General features: G+C 58.7%; 2 protein-coding genes across 2 annotated transcripts; both read right to left on the bottom strand.

Moving 5' to 3' along the window:
• Positions 1-5: 5 nt before the first annotated feature.
• Positions 6-3,951, bottom strand: PEX19 (peroxisomal biogenesis factor 19; the record flags this gene model as incomplete). The annotated part of the gene is given in 7 exon segments (XM_036404867.1): positions 6-53; positions 56-148; positions 1,304-1,462; positions 1,552-1,637; positions 2,613-2,778; positions 2,854-2,951; positions 3,852-3,951. Coding segments are annotated over 7 exon segments (711 nt in total), but the record flags the coding sequence as incomplete, so codon positions are not given.
• A 1,415-nt stretch (positions 3,952-5,366) lies between these two features.
• LOC118700407 (Fc receptor-like protein 3) lies at positions 5,367-11,090 on the bottom strand. Its single transcript, XM_054518211.1, is given in 11 exon segments — positions 5,367-5,470; positions 5,984-6,054; positions 6,139-6,160; positions 6,816-6,902; positions 7,158-7,460; positions 8,504-8,773; positions 9,582-9,798; positions 9,800-9,867; positions 9,956-10,222; positions 10,461-10,691; positions 11,084-11,090. Coding segments are annotated over 11 exon segments (1,647 nt in total).
• Positions 11,091-22,981: the final 11,891 nt, after the last annotated feature.

Here is a 22,981-nt window from a genome sequence, read left to right as displayed (position 1 = left end):
CGCTCCCGGCGCTGCCCCTCGGGCTCCTCCGGCCGCTCCCGCTCCAGCTCCTCGCGCAGATCCGCAGCATCAGCGCCTGCTGCTGGCAGAACCGCGCCCGCTGCTCCGGGGACAGCGAGCCCTCGTGCTGCCGCAGCCACTCCGGGTACTGGGGACAGCAGGGGACAGTGAGGGACAGTGAGGGACCCCCAATTCCCCTATGAGACCCCAAATCCCAGCCAATCCCAGCCCCATCAGCGCCTGCTGCGCCCTGAACTGCGCCCACTGCTCTGGGACAGGGAGCCCTGGTGCTGCCACAGCCACTCCGGGTACTGGGGACATCCAGGGGACATCGAGGGGACAGTGAGGGAACCCTCAAATCCCCTATGAGACCCCCAAATCCCAGTCAATCCCAGCCCCATCAGCGCCTGCTGCCCCCCAAACTGTGCATGCTGCTCTGGGACAGGGAGCCCTGGTGCTGCCGCAGCCACTCCGGGTACTGGGGACACCCAGGGGACATTGAGGGGACAGCGAGGGAACCCCCAATTCCCCTGTGGAACCCCCAAATCCCAGCCAATCCCAGCCCCATCAGCCTCTGCTGTGCCCCGCTCCAGGGACGGGGACCCCTCGTGCTGCCACAGCCACTCCAGGTACTGGGGACACTCAGGGACACTAAGGGAAGCCCCAAATCCCCCATGTGAACCCCCAAATCCCCCATGTGAACCCCCAAGTCCCCCATGGCACCCCAGATATCCCAGAGAAAAGGGGGAAATGTCCCAGTACAACCCTGGGGGTGACAGGGACAGACCCCACAGGGGACAGCAGGGAACCCCAAGTTTTTGCAGAACTTCTCCCCGTTTCAGAGATGACCCCCCCCCCCCCCAGGTTTTTGGGGTCGCCCTCCTCATTTTTTGGGGTCCCCTCCCTGTTTTTTGGGGTTCCTCCTGGTTTTTGGGGTCCCACCTTCTCGGTGATCTCCTTGAGGGAGGGACAGAGACCTCCTTGCCAGCAGGGACTGCACCACGACCCCGTGACACCCCTGAGTTTCCCACTAATCCCTCCAGGATTTTGGAGATCCCCTCAGTTTTTTTGGTGTCTCCTCCCAGTTTTTTAGGGTTACCTCCCCGTTTTTGGGGTTCCTCCTGGTTTTTGGGGTCCCACCTTCTCGGTGATCTCAAGGGAAGGGGCAGAGCACGTCCTTGGACAGCAGGGACAGCACCACGACCCCATGACACCCCTGATTTTCCCACAACCCAAAGGACCCCAGGTTTTTCGGGATCCCCTCCCGTTTTTTTGGGGTTCCTCCTGGTTTTTGGGGTCCCACCTTCTCGGTGATCTCCTTGAGGGAGGGGTAGAGCACGTCCTTGGACAGCAGGGACTCCATGATGCTGCGCATGACGGGCAGGACGCCGTCGCCGCCGCCCTCGTCCAGCCCCAGCCCCTCCAGGGCCTTGGCCAGCTCCTCCTCGGATCTCGGGGAATTCTGCGGGACCCCCGGGACCCCGTGAGCCCCCGTGACCCCCGGGACACCCCCGGGACCCCCAGGAAGGGCTGGGAGGGAGGGAGGGGTACCTGGAGGTCGTTGGCGTTCTTGGCCAGCCCGCTCAGGGTCTCCTTGAGGCAGGAGGTGAATTCCTGCTGCGAGGCCGCGTCGCTGCCTGAGGGGTGGGATGGATTTGGGGTTGGGATGGGATTGGGATGGATTTGGGGTTGGGATGGGATTGGGATGGGGTGGGAATGGGGTTGGGATGGATTTGGGATGGGGATTGGAATGGGGTTGGGATGGGGTTGGAAATGGGGTGGGAATGGTGTGGGATGAATTTGGGATTGGGATGGGCTTGGATGGGAATGGGGTTGGGATGGATTTGGGATTGGGATGGGGATTGGATGGGAATGGGATAGGGTTGGGATGGATTTGGGATTGGGATGGGGTTGGGAATGGGAATGGGGTCAGGAGTGGGATGGGGTTGGGATGGGGATGGGATGGGTTGGGATGGGGTTGGACATGGGGTGGGAATGGGGTTGGGATGGGAATGGGGTGGATTTGGGATGGATTTGGGAATGGGATGGGGTTGGGATGGATTTGGGATGGGGATTGGAATGGGGTTGGGATGGGGTTGGAAATGGGGAGGGAATGGTGTGGGATGAATTTGGGATTGGGATGGGGTTGGAAATGGGAATGGGGTCGGGAATGGGATGGGGTTGGGATGGGGATGGGATGGGTTGAGACGGGGTGGGAATGGGGTTGGGATCGGGTTAGGAATGGGAATGGGATGGGGTTGGGATGGGGGATAATGGGAATAATGCAGGGTCCCACTAAGGCGCTGTCCCCAGTCTCAAACATGGGAACAACTTCAGATGGGATTAGGAATTGGGAACAATGGGAACAATGGGAACAATGCAGGACCCTGCTGGGGTGCTGTCCCCAATCCCAAACAGGGGAAACAATTCCAGATGGGATTAGGGACTGGGGGATAATGGGAATAATGGGAATAATGTGGGGTCGTGCTGGGGTGCTGTCCCCAATCCCAAACAGGGCAACAACTCCCTTTGGGATTGGCACGGGGGATAACCAGGACACCCTTTCCAGTGCTGTGACCCCATCCCACCCCACCCCACCCCATCCCACCCACCGACTTTTCCAGCAGCCTCTGAGAGCTTCTGGAACTGCTCCACCAGCTGTGGCTCCTGCCGGGCCAGCTCCTGCATGGCCTCCTGGAACTCGGCCGCCGCCTGCGCCGCCAGCTCGCCCTCGAAGAGCTCCTGGAAGAACCTTTCCTGCGAGGAGAAGAGCGAGCCCTGCCCGGCCCGGCGGCGTCAGCGCGGCCCCGGAGAGGCCCCCGGGAAGCGGCACCGCGGTTTTGGGGCGCTCACCTTGGCGGAGTCGGCGGCTGAGGGCGGGGAAGGGGGGCAGGAGGAGCCGGCAGGGGGAGGGGGCGCGGGGCGGCTGCGCTCGAAGTCGTCCAGGGCACCTGAGGGGGGAATTTGGGGTCAGGGGGCAGCGAAATGGGGGGTGCACCCCCACAGGGAGGTCACGGGCAACGCCCCATGGAACGTGTGTGGTCAAGGGGTACAGCAAAATTGCACCCCAATAACCTCTACGCCGAACTGCGCCCTAAAACTGCACCCCAATAACCCCTACCCCTGACTGCACCTCAAAACTGCACTCCAATAACTCCTACCCCAAAAACAGCACTCTAAAACTGCACCCCAATAACCCCTACCCCAAAAGCTGCACCCCAAAACTATACCCCAAAAACCCCTACCCCAAAACTGCACCCCAATAACCCCTACTGCAAAACTACACCCCAATAACCCCTACCCCAAACTGCGCCCCAAAATTGCACCCCAATAACCCCTACTCCTGACTGCATCTCTATAACACCCACCCCAACTGAACCCAAATAACTGCACCCCAAAACTCTCATTCCGCTATACCCCAGTAGCCCCCAGACCCCCATAACCCCCAGATCCCCTGGACCCCAACAACCCCTAGACCCCCCCCAGAACCCCAATGACCCCCAGACCCCAATAACCCCCAGACCTCCCTTCACCCCAATGACCCCCAGACTCCCTGGACCCCAACAACCGCCAGACCCCAATAACCCTCAGACCCTCCCCTCACTCCAGTGACCCCCAGACCCCAATAATCCCCAGACCCCCCTGGACCCCAACAATCCCCAGGCGCCCCTCACTCCACTGACCCTCACCCCAACGTCCCCCCCAGCCCCTCACGACCCTCGGTTTCCCCCAGTCCCCCCTCACCCCAATGACCCCCGGCCCCCCTCGCCCCCCATCGCTCCCAACGCCGCGCAGCCCCCCCGCGCCCCGCTGACTCCCGGTCCCCCCGGTGCCCCCCGGGCCCCCCTCACTCTCCAGCAGCTCCTCCAGCTCCGCGTCGGGCCCCGGGCCCGGACCCGGCTCCGCCGCCATCTTGGCCCGCTCCGCCCTCGGCCGCCAGGGGGCGCTGCCGCGGGACACGCCCCTTCCCGCCCCCGAGGACACGCCCCCTCCGCTGGACACGCCCCCTGGAAAACCCGGAACGGAATGGGGAATGGGACCGGGATTAGGAACGGGAGAGGGAACGGGAACGGGAATGGGAATGGGAGCGAGAACGGGAACGGGAATGGGAATGGGATGGGGAACGGGAATGGGAGCGTGATCGGGAACGGGAACAGGATCGGGAATGGGAGCGAGAACGGGAACGGGAGTGGGAACAGGAATGGGAATGGGATGGGGAACGGGAATGGGAGCGGGATCGGGAACTGGATCGGGAACGGGAACGGGAGCGGAAACGGGAACGGGAGCGGGAACGGGAACGGGAGCGGAAACGGGAACGGGAATGGAAGCAGGGACTGGGATTGGGAACAGGAACCGGGACCGGGAGCCGTGATTGCGAGTCCCATCCCAGTTATTGGGGTCCTACTCCCTGAAGTCCCAGATTTTGGGATCCCAGAGCCTGCACCTCCCGCTTTTGGGGTCCCATTTTTGGGGTCCCATTTTTGGGGTCCCAGAGCCTGCACCTCCCGCTTCTGGGGTCCCATTTTTGGGGTCCCATTTTTGGGGTCCCAGAGCCTGCACCTCCCGCTTTTGGGGTCCCATTTTTGGGGTCCCAGCCCCTCCCCCGGTGTCCCCCCGTGTCCCCGCTGGGGACAAAGCGAGGACCAACCCCAGAGCTGCCCCGGGGGGGTTGGGACGGACCCTGAGCCCCCAAAAAACGCCGGGACCCCCCTGGGGACCCCCCCACCCCCAGTCCCGGGCGGGATTTGGGGACAAGAATTGAATTTATTGTCCAGAAAAATGAAAAATGAGACAGAAATCAAAGTTTCACTTTCCTTCCTTCCATCAGGGATCGGGGGGGGGCTCCGCTCCCCGGGACCCCCCCGGGCTGTCCCCAAACCCCCCCGGGCTGTCCCCAAACCCCCCCGGGGTCACTCGGGGTCACTCTGGGCTCGTTCTTGGGATTGTCCCAAATTCCTGCGGCTTGGAGGGACAGAGGGACAGGGACAGGGACAGGTCCTGGTGGCCACCAGGAGGCGACAGGGACAGAGGGATGGTGGCCACAGGGAGGGGACAGGGACAGGTCCTGGTGGCCACAGGGAGGGGACAAGGCCAGCTGCCAGCAGCTTGTGGTGGCCACGGTCACAGGGGACAGGGACAGGGACAGGGACAGGTCCCGGTGGCCACAAGGAGGGGACAGTGACAGGGACAGAGGGACGGTGGCCACGGGCAGGGTGGGCACCCAGGGAATGAGGGGACACACGCGTGTGGCTGTCCCCAGTGTCACCCAGTGCCACCCCAGTGTCACAGCACGGTCTCGTGGATGTCACCGCTGTCCCCTGGGTGTCATTGGGGACCCAGTGCCACCCCCCGGTGCCACCCCGGTGTCACAGCACGTTCTCGTAGTCCCCGCTGTCCCCCGGCTGCCACCTCGGTCCCCGCAGCTCCGCGTAGGTCACCTGCGGCTCCTCGGGGGTGGCACTTGGGGACCCTAGAGGAGACACTGGTGCCACCCAGTGCCACCCACGGGTGCCACGTCCCTGTGCCCGCACTCCTCCCATCTCCTGGGTGGCATTTGGGGACCATGTCCCACCCCCAGTGCCACCCAGTGCCATCCCCGGTCTCCCAGTGTCCCCCATTGTCATCCAGTGCCACCCAGTGCCACCTAGTGACACCCCCAGTGTCCCACAATGCTCCAGTGTCCCCCAGTGTCACCTTGGTGCCACCCCCAGTGCCACCTAGTGACACCCCCAGTGTCCCCCAGTGCCACCCACTGTTCCCAAGTGTCACTTATTGCCATCCCATGTCACCCACTGTCCCCCAGTGCCACCCAGTGCCACCCCAGTGTCCCCCAGTGCCCCCCAGTATCACAGCACATTCCTCTTGATGTCACTGCTGTCCCCTGGGTGCCATTTGGGGACCCGGCATCTCCCCGGGGGTGACATTTGGGACCCCGGTGCCACCCCCGGTGCCACCCCCGGTGCCACCCGCTGTCCCCGCTCACCCGCTGCCCTCGCCGTGGGCACCACGTGGCTGTAGAGCACCTCCCCCCCCTCGAGGGGCACCACGGGGGTCCTGCGGGGACAATGGGGACAGGGGGTGGCCTCCAGGTGGCATCTGGGGACACAGGGACACCCCCGGGCCCCCCCCCCCACTCACCTGTCCTGGGCCGTCCTGGGGGCTGCGGGAAAGGGGGGTGACAATGGGGTGACAATGGGGTGACAATGGGGTCAGGGGACCACAAAATTGTCCCCATTGTCCCCATCCCATTGTCCCAATTGTCCCCATTCCCACCCACCCCATTGTCCCCATTGTCCCCCACCCCATTGTCCCCACTGTCCCCGCTGTCCCCACCCCATTGTCCGCATTGTCCCCAGTGTCCCCCCATTGTCCCCATTGTTCCCGTTGTCCCCATTGTCCCCATTGTCCACCACATTGTCCCCATTGTCCCCATTGCCCCCTTTGTCCCATTGTCCCCATTGTCGCCCACCCCTTTGTCCCCACTGTCCCCATTGTCTCCATTGTCCCCATTGTCCCCACTGTCCCCACTCCATTGTCCCCATTGTTCCCCTTGTCCCCACTATCCCCACCCCATTGTCCCCATTGTCCCCACTGTCCTCACTGTCCCCACCCCATTGTCCCCACTGTCCCCATTGTCCCCACTGTCCCCATTGTCCTCATTGTCCCCACTGTCCCCATTGTCCCCATTGTCCCCATTGTCCCCACTGTCCCCATTGTCCCCATTGTCCCCACTGTCCCCACTCCATTGTCCCCATTGTTCCCCTTGTCCCCACTATCCCCACCCCACTGTCCCCACTGTCCCCACTGTCACCCACCCTGGCGGTGGCACCGCCGCCAGCCCACGATGGCCGCCCCGAGCAGGACCAGGGCCAGGAGGGAGCTGCCAACCCCTGCGGCCACTGCTGGGGACAGAGGGGACACTTTGGGGTCACCTGGGGGGGCTGCACCGCCACTGCGACCCCGAGTGATGCCACCTGTGCCCTGTCACCTCTGTGTCACCTCTGTGTCCCCTCCGTGTCACCGGGGACAGAGCGGGAACAAATCCAGGGCTCCAAGCTCCCCTCGAGTGATGCCACCTCTGCTGTGTCCCCTCCGTGTCACCTCCAGGGACAAACCCGGGATCCCAAGCCCCCCAGAGTGTCCCCGAGTGCCATCACCTGTGTCCCTGTGTCCCCACGTTGTCACCTCCAGGGCCAGCTCGGGGCTGAGTGCCCGGAACACGCGGTGCCCGTCCTGTCCCAGCTGGTTGGTGGCCACGCACTGGTAGGTGCCCGAATGTCCCACGTCGATGTCCCCAAACTCCAGGAGGGGACCCCGGGCCACCTCCTGCCCGTTGTGCAGCCAGGTGAAGGTGACAGGGGCTGAGCCCACCTGCACTGAGCAGTGCAGGGTCACGTTGTCACCTGCATGCACCTGGTGTGACAGGGGACCAGGGGTGATGGTGGCATTGGCCACGGGCACTGTGGGGACACAGACGGGGCTGAGGGTGATGGTGGCATTGGCCACGGGCACTGTGGGGACACAGACAGGGCTGAGGGTGATGGTGGCATTGGCCACGGGCACTGTGGGGACACAGACAGGGGACCGGGGGTGATGGTGGCATTGGCCATGGACACTGTGGGGACACAGATGGGACTGAGGGTGATGGTGGCATTGGCCATGGACACTGTGGGGACACAGGGGACCGGGGGTGATGGTGGCATTGGCCACGGGCACTGTGGGGACACAGGACTGGGGGTGATGGTGGCATTGGCCACGGGCACTGTGGGGACACAGACAGGGCTGAGGGTGATGGTGGCATTGGCCACGGGCACTGTGGGGACACAGGACTGAGGGTGATGGTGGCTTTGGCCATGGGCACTGTTGGGACACAGGGCTGAGGGTGATGGTGGCATTGGCCACGGGCACTGTGGGGACACAGACAGGGCTGAGGGTGATGGTGGCATTGGCCACGGGCACTGTGGGGACACAGACAGGGCTGAGGGTGATGGTGGCATTGGCCACGGGCACTGTGGGGACACAGACAGGGGACCAGGGGTGATGGTGGCATTGGCCACGGGCACTGTGGGGACACAGATGGGACTGAGGGTGATGGTGGCATTGGCCACGGGCACTGTGGGGACACAGACAGGGGACCAGGGGTGATGGTGGCCTTGGCCACGGGCACTGTGGGGACACAGATGGGGCTGAGGGTGATGGTGACATTGGCCACGGGCACTGTGGGGACACAGGACTGGGGGTGATGGTGGCATTGGCCATGGGCACTGTGGGGACAGAGACAGGGCTGAGGGTGATGGTGGCATTGGCCACGGGCACTGTGGGGACACAGACAGGGCTGAGGGTGATGGTGACATTGGCCACGGGCACTGTTGGGACACAGGGGACCGGGGGTGATGGTGGCATTGGCCACGGGCACTGTGGGGACACAGACAGTGCTGGCACCTGGCAGGGTGGGATGGGGGTGCCATGGGGGGGTCATCCCCAGCCCGAGGGTCCCGCTCACCCAGGACGGTGACATTCATGGGGTCACTCTCAGCCACGCTGTCCCCGTCACTGACCCGGCACCGGTACTGGCCGCTGTCATTGTCCCCAACGTGGTGAAGCTCCAGGTGGGGGCTGGTGCCCAGCAGTGCCCCTGAGCCCTCCCGGTGCCAGGAGAAGGACAGGGGACCTGTCCCCACAGCCACCGTGCAGCTCAGCACCAGGCTGTCCCCGAGTGCCACCTGTGCCCCGGGGGGCTGCGCTGACAGGGACACCCCCGAGGGCGGGACCCCTGCAGGAGGGGGGGACAGCAGGGGACAGTGAGGGACCCGGGGGGGTCCGGGAGGGGCAGGGGGACCCCAGGGAGGGAGGGGGGTGCAGAGATGGGGGGGGCTTAGAAATGGGGGGGATGAGGGGGACAGGGAGGGGACACCGGGAGAGGGAGGGGAGTGACACCAGGGAGGGGTGAGGGGACACAAACAGGGATGGGGGGACCTGGGGAGGGACCTGGGAAGGCGTGGGGGGGACCAGGGCCAGAGATGAGGGGACACGAGGCAGGAATGGGGGTCCCCGAGTGGGACCTGGGAAGGAATGGGGGGACCCGGGGACAGGGATGGGGGTCCCGGGCTGTAATGGGGGGACAAGGAAAAGGTGTCAGGGAAGGATGGGGGTGCCCAGACAGGGCTGGGGGACCCGGGAAGGGACCCGGGAAGGGATGGGGGGACCCGGGAAGGGATGGGGGGAGCCGGGGCACGGCGGGGGGAGCCGGGGAAGGATGGAAGGAGTGGGGAGGGACCCGGGCAGCGATGGGGAGAGCCGGGGATGGTGTCAGGGAGGGCTGCGGGTCCCCAGGTAGCGCTGGGGGACCCGGGAAGGGACCCGGGAAGGGACGGGAGGACTCGGGGCAGTGATGGGGGAACCCGAGGAAGGAGTCGGGAAGGGCTGGGGGCAGCAAGTCAGGGCTGGGGGACCCGGGCGAGGTGTCAGGGAGGGCTGGGGGTCCCCAGGCAGTGATGGGGGTCCCCAGGCAGTGATGGGGGTCCCCGACCAGGGGATCCCAGGAGGCTGAGGGGGCTCCCCGTGCCCATCCCCGCACTCACTGCGCACCGTGACGCGGAGCCGGGCGCTGCTCTTCCGCACGGCCCCGCCCTCGGAGCGCACCTCGCAGCCGTAATGCCCCGAGTGGGAGACCCCCAGGGCGGGCAGCAGCAGCTGCGGGGACCCCTGCGGGCCCCCCACCACCTGCCCGTCCCGGTAGAACACGTGCAGGAGGGGGGCTCGGGGCCGCAGGGGGCTGGGGGTGCTGAGGCAGCTGAGAGTCAAGGGGGGACCCCACGGTGGGCTCGGGGGGACCCTCCAGCAGCAGCACCGGCTCTGTGAAGAGCTCTGGGAGGGAGAGGGGAGGGGGATTTGTGAGCCTGGATCCCTGGGAGGGGCTGTGGGGGTGTCAGGGTGGCAGCTGTGGGGTGCTCACCGTGCACTGTCACTGTCACCGGCTCTGACCACCTCAACTTCTCTGACGGCCAGTATCCCACCTTGCCCCTGCAGCGGTAGCGGCCGCTGTGGTTCAGCTGCAGAGGGGACAGGGACAGCTCGAGGCCATCACGGAGCCCCTCCAGTTCTGTGTCCCCTCGGTAGAAGGACACCGATGTGACCTTCGTGTTCTCCCAGCCCCGGCAGCGCAGTGTCACCGTGTCCCCCTCCAGCAGCGCCCACACCGGCACCTGCAGCACCAGCCAGTCTGGGGACAGAGGGCTCCTGTCACACCCGATGGCACCGGGACCCCCCATTGGGTGACACCCAGCGCACCAGGGGTGCCCAAATCCAACATGGGGCTCTCCAATCTGGGATGCTCTGGGATGTCCCCAGAGCAGGGGACGGGCTCTGGTCACGCAGGAGGTGACCCATGGAGCGGAGCCCACCCAGAGCCCTCAGGGTCCCCGTGGGTGCCAGGCTGGGGACAGCCAAACCCCCCTCACCATCTGAGACTGTCACGGAGGGGCTGCGCCCAGTGCCGGGACTGTAACACTGGTAGGTGCCACTCTTGGTGACAATGAGGCGGTCCTGTCCCTGCTGCCACCAGTGCCACCTGTCCCTGTACCAGGTGGTGGCACTGGCGGTCCCCGAGCCCTGGCAGGTCAGTGTCACCTGGTCCCACAGCACCGCCGGCCTCCAGGGGGGCTCCACCAGGATCTGGGTGGTCTGGGCACCTGTGGGTGACAGGGGACACCAGCCTGCCAGGGCCAGCACTGGGCACCTGCGGGTGACAGGGGACACCAGCCTGCCAGGGCCAGCACTGGGCACCTGTGGGTGACAGGGGACACCAGCCTGCCAGGGCCAGCGTGGGGCTGGGGACAGCGGGGTGGGGCCATGGCATCCCCCGAGGACTCAGCAGCAAGGCCGAGGGTCTGGGCTGGAAGGGAGAAGGGACAGGGCTGGGTGGGGGTGGCACCGTGGGGACAGCAGCACGGGGACATGGGGTGTGGGGGCTGTCCCCGAGCTGTCCCCGTGGGGACAGCAGTTCTGGTGGGAAAGTGCTCGGGGACAGTCCCCAGCAGGTCTGGAGAGGCTCCCAGGGGACAGCTCTGTCACAGCCGCCCACGCGCCATGCTCAGGTGACACGGACGCCACGGGGACACTGCGGCCACCCCAGGCTGGCACAGGTCACCCCCGCCGGCCCCACAGGCACATCCCCATGGCCCTGTCCCCATGGCCACTTCCTCGTGGTGTTTGTCCCCTTGTCCCTGCATCCCTGTCCCCCTGTCCCCACAGCTGCCCCAGCCCCACAGTGCCAAACCCCAAATCCCTGTCCCCAAATCCCTGTCCCCAAATCCCTGTCCCCAAATCCCTGTCCCCCCAATTCCTCTCCCCACATCCCTGTCCCCAAATCCCTGTTCCCTATCCCTGTCCCCGAATCCCTGTCCCCAAATCCCTGTCCCCAAATCCTTTCCCCCATCCCTGTCCCCCATTCCTGTCCCCAATCCCTGTCCCCCAATCCCTGTCCCCAAATCCTTTCCCACATCCCTGTCCCACATTCCTGTCCCCAATCCCTGTCCCCCATCCCTGTCCCCAAATCCCTGTCCCCCAATCCCTGTCCCCAAATCCTTTCCCCCATCCCTGTCCCCCATTCCTGTCCCCAAATCCTTTCCCACATCCCTGTCCCCCAATCCCTTCTCCCATCCCTGTCCCCCCCTCCCTGTCCCCAGGGCCACCCCACACTGGGGTGACACTGGCTCTGTCCCCCACTGGCCCTGCTGGCCTTGGGGACATCAGGGGTCCCCCGTGCCCCCCTGTGCCCCCTCCCCGCCAATCTCTGCCACCCCCGTGGCACTCACCCCACAGGAGCAGTGCCACCCTCCCGGCCATCCCGGTGTCCCCAGCTGTCACTCGCTGCCAGGGCCACCTGTCCCCAGCCTGGTGGCTCTTGAGCTAAAGGGGAAGGAAGAGAATTTACATCTTGTCCCCACGTGGGGGTGGAACACGGTGGGGGCAGGGTGGGGACAGGATGGGGACAGGGTGGGGACAAGGCTGGGTGGCACACGGTGGGATATTGGGGTTCCCAGGAGGGGGCTTAGGGGGTTTGGGGTGCCAGGGATGGGTGTCCAGGGGAGTGAGGGGGTCCGAGGGCGATGGGGTCCCTGGGATTGGGGGTCCTGAAGAGGGGGTGTCACTGGGAATGGGGGTCCTGAAGAGGGGGTGTCACTGGGAATGGGGGTGCCATGGGAATGGGGGTGCTGAGGAGGGGGTGTCACTGGGAATGGGGGTGCCATGGGAATGGGGGTGCTGAGGAGGGGGTGTCACTGGGAATGGGGGTGCCATGGGAATGGGGGTGCCCAGGGCTGGGGGGACTCAGGGATGGGAGTGCCAGGGGAACGAGGGCTCCAGGGATTTGGGGTCATGGGATGGGGGTGCTGGGGGAATGGGGGTCCTGGAAGAGCCAAGGTGCTGGGGAAAGGGGGATTTCAGGGGATGGAATGAACAGGACAGGGTTCCTTGGGAATGGGGTGCTGGGCCATGGAGATCCTGGGGAATGTCAGTGCCAGGTTGGGGTCCCAGGGATGGGGGGAGACCCCAAAGGAATGGGGGTGCCATGGCTGGGATCCCAAAGGAATGGGGGTGCCATGGCTGGGATCCCAAAGGAATGGGGTTACCACGGCTGGGATACCAAAGGAATGGGGGTGCCATGGCTGGGATCCCAAAGGAATGGGGGTGCCATGGCTGGGATCCCAAAGGAATGGGGGTGCCATAGCTGGGATCCCAAAGGAATGGGGGTGCCACAGTTGGGTTCCCAAAGGAATGGGGGTGCCATGGCTGGGATCCCAAAGGAATGGGGGTGCCGGGCACGGGCAGCTGCTGGATGCACCCATGGGTCTCAGCTCCTTCCCTGGGTGCCTCAGATTTTGGGGTGACCCAGAGCCCAGCACAGCCCCCCCACCGAGGTGCTGGTGGTTTTGGGGTGGTCACCCCAGACAGATTCCGAGTCCGTCCCCACCCCCCAGGGACTTTTTCTTCTCTTCATTTCCATTTCCTTCCCTTTTTTCTGCCGCTTTCGCGTCCCCTCAGTTCCTGGGGAACTCCCGATGGGGGGAACGGGCTGGGGGGACCCCGGGGAGGGCAAAAGGGGGTGCGGGGCCTGGGGGGGGGGCAGGGAGGGCTGGGGGGGCTGTGAGGGATGGGGGTGTCCGGCTGTGTCCCCCCCAACATTTTCACTTTCTCCTGTATAAGGAAGAGGCCCTTGGTGCTGGGTGTCACAAGGGGGAGCGGGGTCCTGTCCCTGTCCTGGGGGTGACACATCCAGGGGTGACACTTCCAGGGGTGACACATCCAGGGGGGGTGACACATCCAGGGGTCCTGTCCCTGTCCTGGGGGACACATCCAGGGGGGTCCTGTCCTTGCTCAGAGGGTGACACATCCAGGTGGGTGACACATCCAGGTGGGTGACACATCCAGGGGTGACACATCCAGGGGGTCCTGTCCTTGTTCTGGGGGACACATCGAGGGGTCCTGTCCCTGTTCTGGGGGTGACACATCCAGAGGGCCTTGTCCTCACAATGTACCCTCACTGTCCCTGCAATGTCCCCGCGATGTCCCCACAATGTCCCCAGCTGTGTCCCCTCAATGTCCCCACAATGTCCCCACACTGTCCCCTCAATGTCCCCTCACTGTCCCCACAATGTCCCCTCAATGTCCCCGCAATGTCCCCGGCTGTGTCCCCTCATTGTCCCCACAATGTCCCCTCATTGTCCCCTCATTGTCCTATCAATGTCCCCACAATGTCCCCGGCTGAGTCCCCACATTGTCCCCACGGTGTCCCCGCAATGTCCCCGCATTGTCCCCACAATATCCCCACAATATCCCCGCAATGTCCCCAGCTGTGTCCCCTCAATGTCCCCGCAATGTCCCCGGCTGTGTCCCCACATTGTCCCCGCATTGTCCCCACAGTGTCCCCAGCTGTGTCCCTTCAATATCCCCACATTGTCCCCTCAATGTCCCCACAGTGTCCCCGGCTGTGTCCCCTCATTGTCCCCTCAATGTCCCCTCATTGTCCCCAGCTGCATCCCCTCGATGTCCCCGCGGGCTCGGGGACATTTCGTGTTTTGGGGACATTTCCCGGGCGGGTTCAGGGCCCAGCCCCGTTTTTCCTTCGCCCCAAATCCGCCCCAAGGATTTCCCGGGGCCCTTCCGGAGCTGGGCCGGGATCAGCGCCGCTCCCGAACCCTCTGGAAGCGGCCCCGGGCGCTTTTGGGATCTCTTATCTCGGAGGCACCCGGATGAAAATCTCCTAATTGGATTCCAGAGTTAATTAACGAATTAATCCCGGCCGCTGTCACCTCCCGGGGGGGTTCGGGGCCAAAGCCAAATCCAACGCCCCAAAATTTGGGATCTGCTGTGGGAGAGGGCCTGGAGAGGGAGCAGCGATCCCAAATTGGGGAATATTTCAGGGAGGGAGGCTCCGGGGAACGGGGAGGGTGGGATTGGGGCCGGGATTTAAAGCTGGGAAGAGAAATCCCAGGGAACAGAAATTCAGGGAATCAGAATCCCAAGGAGACAGAATTCCCCAGGAAACAGAATTCCAGGGAGACAGAAATCCCGGGAAACAGAAATCCTGGGAATCGGAATTCCAGGGAAAGAGAAATCCTGAGAATCAGAATTCCAGATAAAATGGAATTCCAGGGAAAACAGAAATCCAGGGAATAGAAATCCCAGGAATCAGAAACCCCGGGAAAGAAGAAATTCTGGGAATTCCAGAATTCCAGGGAAACAGAAATCCTGGGAATTAAAATTCCAGGGAAAGAGAAATCCCAGAAAAACAGAAATCTAGGGAATCAGAAATCCCGGGAAACAGAAATCCAGGGAAAACAGAAATCCTGGGAAATAGAATTCCAGGAAAACAGAAATCCTGGGAAAACAAAAATCCCAGGAATCAGAATTCCAGGAAAACAGAAATCCTGGGAAACGGAAATCCCAGAGAAACAGAATTCCAGGGAAAACAGAATTCCAGGGAGACAGAAATTCCCGGGAATACAGAATTCCTGGGAATCAGAAATGCTGGCAAAACAGAATTCCAGGGAAAACAGAATTCCCGGGAAAGAGAAATCCCAGGAGACAGAATTCCAGAGAAAAGAGAAATCCAGGGAAAACAGAAATCCAGGGAAAACAGAAATCCAGGGGGAATCAGAAACACAGGGAGACAAAAATCCAGGGAATCAGAATTCCAAGAAAACAGAATTCCAGAGGAAAAAAAACCAGAATTCCAGGGAAAAAACAGAATTCCAGGGAACATCTCTCGGTGGCCACCAGGAGGGGACAGGGGACAGGGGACAGGGGACAGGGACATCTCCTGGTGGCCGCGGTGCTGCTGGGGCTGAGGGCCCTTCCCGCACCAAGCCCCTGTGGGGAGCATTTGGGGGAATTTGGGGTTGTTTTGGGGGATTTTAGGGGATTTTTGTGGGGTTTGGGGAGGGGGGGTTGTTATGGGGAATTTGGAGGGACTTTTGGGGAGATTTGGGGTCCCTGAGAGGATTTGGGGACCCTGGGTAGGGGGCAGGGATTTGGGGTCTCTGGGGGGGGGATTTGGGGATCCTGAGGGGGATTTAGGGAGCCTGGGGGGTATTTGGGGAGACCCTGGGGGGATTTGGGAGCCTGAAGGGATTTGGGGACCTTGGGGTGTCCCAAACCTCAGGGCTCAGGGACAAATGCAGAACAGCAGGAACGGAATAATCCCAAAACCCAACAAATCCCATAAAAACCCCCCAAAAAAACCTTCTCAAAAAACCAAAAACCAAAACAAAACCCCTCATTCTGATCAGATCTGGGGGTGTTTTACCCCCAAAATGTGCCCCAAAAACCCCAAAATCCCCAGGACTGAGCCGCCCGTGTTTGTGCCCGGGGATGATTTAGGAGCTGGGGCTGAACTTTTTGGAAATCCCAGCCCTAATTAACGCAGCTCATTAAGGGCCTGAATGGGGCCATTAACCCAACGTGCCCCAATTTGGCCTCGTTTGGAGCTCCCCGAATTTCGGCTTCGCTTCCTGTTTGGAGCCTCCGCCGTGCCCTAAAAGGCCCCGATGAGTCAGGGTTGGGGTTTTTGGGGGAAGGGAGAAGGTGAGCAGGGCTTGGGATGGTTCAGGGTTTGGGTTTTGGGATGATTCAGGGTTTGGGATGGTTCAGGGCTGGGGATGATTCAGGGTTTGTCACTGGTTTGGTTTTTAGGGCTGATTTTGGGGCTGGGTTTTGAGGCTTGTTCCAATTTTGGGGCTGGGTTTTGGGGTTGATTCAGGGTTTGGGGCCAGTCCTGATTTTGGGGCTGGGTTTTGGGGTTGATTCAGGGTTTGGGGCTTGTTCCAATTTTGGGGCTGGTTTTTGGGCCTGGTTCACCCTTTGGGATGATTCGGGGTTTGTCACTGGTTTGGTTTTTAGGGCTGATTTGGGGGCTGGATTTTGGGCCTGGTTCACCATTTGGGGTGATTCAGGGTTTGTCACTGGTTTGGTTTTTAGGGCTGATTTTGGGGCTTGTTCCAATTTCGGGTCTGTTTTTTGGGCCTGGTTCAGAGTTTGGGATGATTCGGGGTTTGTCACTGGTTCAGTTTTTAGGGCTGATTTTGGGGCTGGGTTTTGGGGTTGATTCAAGGTTTGGGGCTTGTTCCAATTTCGGGGCTGGATTTTGGGCCTGGTTCAGCCTTTGGGATGATTCGGGGTTTGTCACTGTTTTGGTTTTTAGGGCTGATTTTGGGGCCGGGTTTTGGGGCTTGTTCCAATTTTGGGGCTGGGTTTTGGGGTTGATTCAGGGTTTGGGGCTTGTTCCAATTTTGGGGCTGGGTTTTGGGGCTGGCTCTGATTTTGGGGCTGTTTTTTGGGCCTGGTTCAGCCTTTGGGGTGATTCGGGGTTTGTCACTGGTTTGGTTTTTAGGGCTGATTTTGGGGCTGGGTTTGGGGCTTGTTCCAATTTTGGGGCTGGGTTTTGGGGCTGATTCAGGTTTTGGGGTTGGATATTGGGGCTGCTTTTGGGGTTTGTTCCAATTTTGGGGCTGGTTCAGGGTTCGGGATGATTCAGAGTTCGTCACTTGCTCAGTTTTAGGGCCAGGTTGGTTTTTGGGGCTGGTTTTTGGGGCTAGTTCAGGTTTTGGGGTTGATTTTGGGGCTGATTCAGGGTTTGGGGTCTGTTCCAGTTTTGGGACGGGTTTGGTTTTTGGGACTGGTTCAGTTTCAGGGCTTGCTCCAATTTCAGGACTGCTCCATTTTATTGTGACCATTCCCTTTTTTGGCACCACCCCATCTTTCCACCTCCTCCAACCCTCCCTCCTCCTGTCATTTTCCCATTTATTTTTTTTTATTTAATTTAAATAAAATTCCCAACATCCTCCTATTGTTTTCCCATTTATTTTTTTATTTAATTCAAATAAAATTCCCAACCATCCTTCCTCCTGTCCTTTGCCCATTCGTTTTTTTAATTTAAATAAAATTCCCGACTGCCTCCTATTGTTTTCCCATTTTTTAATTTAATTTAAATAAAATTCTCAACTTCCTCCGACCCTCTCTCCTCCTGTTCTTTTTAAAATTTAATTTAAATAAAATTCCCAACATCCTCCTATTGTTTTCCTATTTTTTTTTAATTCAAATAAAACTCCACCTCCCTGTTGTTTTCCCATTTTTTAATTTAATTCAAGTAAAATCCCCATCATCCTCCTGTTGTTTCCCTTTTCTTTCATTTAATCAAATTACTTATTTTAAAAAAATGAAAATAAAATAAAATTAATTTTTAAAAATTTTTTTTTTAATTTGATACATTCGAATTCAAATAAAATGAAAATATTTCATTTAAATAAAGCGTTTCATTTAAATAAAATGAAAATATTCAATTTAAATAAAGTATTTAATTTAAATAAAAATATTTAATTTAAATAAAGTATTTAATTTAAATAAAATAAAAATATTCGATTTAAATAAAGAATTTAATTTAAATAAAATAAAAATATTCAATTTAAATAAAGTATTTAATTTAAATAAAATTAACGTATTTCATTGAAATAAAAATTAAAATATTTCATTGAAATAAAATTAACACATTTCATTGAAATAAAATTAACACATTTCATTGAAATAAAATCATTTTTTTCAAAAAAAATAAATTTAAATAAAGCTCCTCCCGTCGCTTTCCAATTTTTTTTTTATTATTATATATATTTTTTTTTTTTTTTTAATTTTAATTTCATCCACCCCTCCCGCAGCTGCTCCTCCGAACCATTTTTTCCACCTGGAGGAATTCCTGAAAAACCCAGCCCCGGTCATTCCCTCGCTGGCAGCCGCGTCCCGCCCGGGGCTGGAATTCCGCTCCCATTCCGCTCCCAGTGGGTGACACACGCGCCATCCCCGCGGCCGCGTCCCCCCCTCCGTGTGTCACCCGCTGCCACCCCCGTGTCACCTCCCCCGGGGGGACGCGGCCCCGCTGCCGTCACCTCTGGGAGCTGTTTGATCCCGAAATACGGCGGGGGAGAAAGGAAAAAAAAAAAAATAATAATAAATGGGTTTTAGCAGCGAAAGACAGCAGAGAAAAGCGAATTTTTGCCCCCAAAAGTACAGCGGGGAAATGTGGGTTTTAGTACCAAAATATAGTGGGGGGAAAGGGGATTTTGGTCCCAAAATATAGTGGGGGAAAAGGGGATTTTGGTCCCAAAATATAGTGGGGGAAAAGGGGATTTTAGTCCCAAAATATAGTGGGGGAAAAGGGGATTTTAGTCCCAAAATATAGTGGGGGGAAAAGGGATTTTAGTCCCAAAATATAGTGGGGGAAAAGGGGATTTTAGTCCCAAAATATAGTGGGGGAAAAGGGGATTTTAGTCCCAAAATATAGTGGGGGAAAAGCGACTTTTAGTCCCAAAATATAGTGGGGGAAAAGCGACTTTTAGTCATAAAATACAGCGGGGACAAGGGGATTTTGGTCCCAAAATATAGTGGGGGAAAAGCGACTTTTAGTCCCAAAATATAGTGGGGGAAAAGGGGATTTTGGTCCCAAAATATAGTGGGGGGAAAAGGGATTTTAGTCCCAAAATACAGGAGGGAAATAGGGGATTTTAGTCCCAAAATATAGTGGGGGGAAAAGCGACTTTTAGTCACAAAATACAGGGGGGAAATAGGGGATTTTAGTCCCAAAATATAGGGGGGAAATGTGGATTTTAGTCCCAAAGTATAGTGGGGGGAAAGCCACTTTTAGTCACAAAATGTAGCGGGGAAATGTGGGGTTTAGTACCAAAATATAGTGGGGGGAAAAGGGATTTTAGTCCCAAAATACAGGGGGGAAATGTGGGTTTTAGTCCCAAAAACAGCCGAGAAAAGCGACTTTTTGCCCCAAAATACAGCGGGGGAAATGTGGGATTTAGTACCAAAATACAGCAGAGAAAAGCGACTTTTTGCCCCAAAATACCATGGGGAAAAAGCAGGTTTTAGTCCCAAAATACAGCAGAGAAAAGTGAATTTTAGTCATAAAATACGGGGGGGAGAAATCAGTTTTTCATTCCAAAATACACTGGGGGAAAGTGAATTTTTGGTCCCAAAATACGGTGGGGGAAAAGTGGATTTTAGACACAAAATCCAGAGGGGAAAAAGTGGATTTTAGACACAAAATCCAGAGGGGGAAAAGTGGATTTTTGCCCCAAAATCCAGAGCAGGACACCCTGGGGACCCTGTGCCATCCTGGTGGCTGCCAGCCCATCTTTTATCCATGTTTTTAACACCTTTTTTATCCACATTTTTTACCTTTTATCCACGTTTTAAACCTGTTTTTAACCACGGTTTTAACCATTTTTTAATCCATTTTAACCTGTTTTTTATCCATCTTTTAACTCATTTTTTATCCATGTTTTAACCCATCTTTTGTCCACATCATCCACGTTTTTTACCCATTTTTTATCCATTTTAACCTGTTTTTTATCCATATTTAACTCATTTTTTATCCATGTTTTAACCCATCTTTTATCCACATCATCCACGTTTTTAACCCATTTTTCATCCATTTTATCCATATTTTTAACCCATTCTTTATCCATATTATCTATGTTTTTTTACCCATTTTTTACCCATTTTTATTCATATTTTTAACCCATTCTTTATCCATGTTGTCCATGTTTTTTACCCATTTTTTACCCATTTTTTTATCCATTTTTATCCATATTTTAACCCATTCTTTATCCATGTTATCCATGTTTTTTACCCATTTTTTATCAATTTTTTATCCATTTTTATCCATATTTTTTACCCATTTTTTATCCATTTTTATCCATATCTTTAACCCATTCTTTATCCATGCTACCCACGCTTTTTTACCCATTTTTTACCCATTTTTTTTACCCACTTTTTATCCATTTTTAACCCATCTTCATCCCCCTCCGCAACCCATTTTTAACCCACGTTCCCAACCCATTTATTGTCCGCCTCTTTAACCTGTTTTCAATTAAACGCCGGCTTTAATTAAGCCATGCTTTTAATTAAACCGTGTTTTTCCAGCCCGTGCTGCTTTTCCACCCTTCCCTCACCTCGGGAGCTGCCCCAGGGGCCGGAGCAGCCCCGAGGCTCCTTTGTCCCCTCGGTGCCACCCTGCTCTGTCCCCTCGGTGCCACCGCGGCCGGGTCCAGCCCTGCCCGTGCCGCTTTTGTCACCGCGGTGCCACCTCTGTCCCCTCGGGGCCACCGGGGATGACGCGAAGGTGTCACCTTGGATGGGGAGGGGGATGGGGACGGGCAGGAGCGGCTCTGATTAATTCCAGGAGCAGCTGGAAAACAACCGGGGCTGGGGAAGGCGAGGCTGGCGTGGGGACAGCGAGGGGACAGCGAGGGGACAGCGAGGGGACAGCACAGGGACAGCACGGGGACACCGCCAGGAGCTGGCCCAGCCTGCAGCCTCCTTGTCCCTTGTGGTCCTTGTCCCGTGTGACGCTGGGGGACAGATGGGGACGGATGGGGACAGATGTGTCACCTCGGGGTCACCGGACTCTCAGGGACAGCCGGGCCATTGTCACCAGCGGTAGCCCCTCTGTGGGGTCCTGTGCCAGCCCCAGTGTCCACGGCCGGTGTCCATCCTGGTGACCGTCCCCAGTGTCCATCCTGGTGTCCATCCTTAATGTCCACTGCCAGTGTCCATCCCATGTCCATCCTTGTGTCCATGCCCAGTGTCCGTCTCCAGTGTCCATCCCCATTGTCCATCCTTGTGTCCATCCCCAGTGTCCATTCTTGTGTCCATCCCCTGTGTCCATTCCCAGTGTCCATTCTTGTGTCCATGCCCAGTGTCCATTCCCAGTGTCCATCCTTATGTCCATCCCCTGTGTCCATTCCCAGTGTCCATCCTTGTGTCCATCCCCAGTGTCCATTCCCAGTGTCCATCCTTGTGTCCATCCCCAGTGTCCATTCCCAGTGTCTCAGCGTCCATTCTTGTGTCCATCCCCATTGTTCATTCCCAATGTCCATCCTTGTGTCCATGCCCAGTGTCCATCCTTGTGTCCATTCCCAGTGTCCATGCCCAGTGTCCATCCTTGTGTCCATCCCCATTTTCCATCCCTATTTTCCATCTCCAGTCCCATCCCTCATGTCCATCCCCATTGTCCACCCCTGACATCCACCCCTGTTTTACACCCCCAGTGTCCACCCCCATTGTCCACCTCCATTTTCCATCCCTATTTTCAATCCCCCATGTCGACCCCATTGTCCATTCCCATGTCCACCCCAATGTCCACCCCAATGTCCACCCCCAATGTCCACCCCAATGTCCACCCCCAGTGTCCATCCCGTGTCCATCCCCATTTTCCACCCCCATTTTCCACCCCCATTTTCCACCACCAATGTCCATTCTCAATGTCCACCCTCATTGTCCACCCTCAATGTCCACCCCGTGTCCACCCTTTTTACACCCCAATGTCCATTCTCAATGTCCACCCTCATTGTCCACCCTCAATGTCCACCCCGTGTCCACCCTTTTTACACCCCAATGTCCACCCCATGTCCCTCCCAATGTCCACCCCAATGTCCACCCCTATTTTACACCCCATTGTCCACCCCATTGTCCACCCCACGCCCACCCCATTGTCCACTCCATGTTCACCCCAGTGTCCACCTCTATTTTCCACCCCGTGTCCCCTCCCGTGTCCCCCTCGGGCCGTGTCCCCTCTCTCCCGGTGCAGCCCCTCGGGCCGGTCCCGGTCCGGTCCCGGGGCGGTCCCGGGGCGGTCCCGGTGCCCCCAGTGCCGGACGCGGCCCCGCACGTGCCGGGCCGGGCCCGTTCCCAGCGGGGCCGGGCGGGAGCGGCCGCGGGATCTGGAGCAGTTGGTGGCCCCGGGGCCGGGGTTTGGCCCCGCCGGGACAGCGGCAGAGCCGGCCCGGGCGGTCCTGGAACGGCGGAAGGGCCGAGAGCGGCCCCGGGGCAGAGCCGGGCCGGGCGGGGCCGGGCTGGGCACGGGGGTGGCACCGGAGAGGGGACACGGAGCGGGGGGGGGGGGGACATGGGACTGAGGGGGGACACGGGACTGAGGGGGGACATGGGACTGACGGGGGACATGGAACAGGGAGGGACATGGCACTGAGGGGACACGGCACAGAGATGGCACTGGGGAGGGAAAAGACACGGAGAGGGGACATGGCACAGAGAGGGGACATGGGATTGACGGAGGACATGGGACTGAGGGGGGACACGGGACTGAGGGGGGACATGGGACTGAGGGGGGACATGGGACTGAGGGGGGACATGGAATGGGGGGGGGACATGGGATTGACAGGGGACGTGGCACTGAGGGGACATGGCACAGAGAGGGGACGTGGCACAGAGAGGGGGGCACAGCACGGGCATGGGGTCACAGGAAGAAAAGGGGTGACAGCACCAAGAGGGGGTCGCTGTCACACACTGGGGCTGGGTCACTGTCACCCACTGTCACATGGCCCTGGCCCATGTCCTCCATCCCTGCCACTGTCCCTGTCCCCAAGGGTTCCATCCAGCGCCATTTGTCACCATCCCATCGCCT

This window comes from Molothrus ater, unplaced genomic scaffold, assembly GCF_012460135.2.
Source record: "Molothrus ater isolate BHLD 08-10-18 breed brown headed cowbird unplaced genomic scaffold, BPBGC_Mater_1.1 matUn_MA567, whole genome shotgun sequence".
In the NCBI taxonomy this organism is placed as follows: domain Eukaryota; kingdom Metazoa; phylum Chordata; class Aves; order Passeriformes; family Icteridae; genus Molothrus; species Molothrus ater.
Note: the sequence above shows the minus strand (reverse complement) of the source record. Positions and strands in the feature narration are given on the sequence as shown.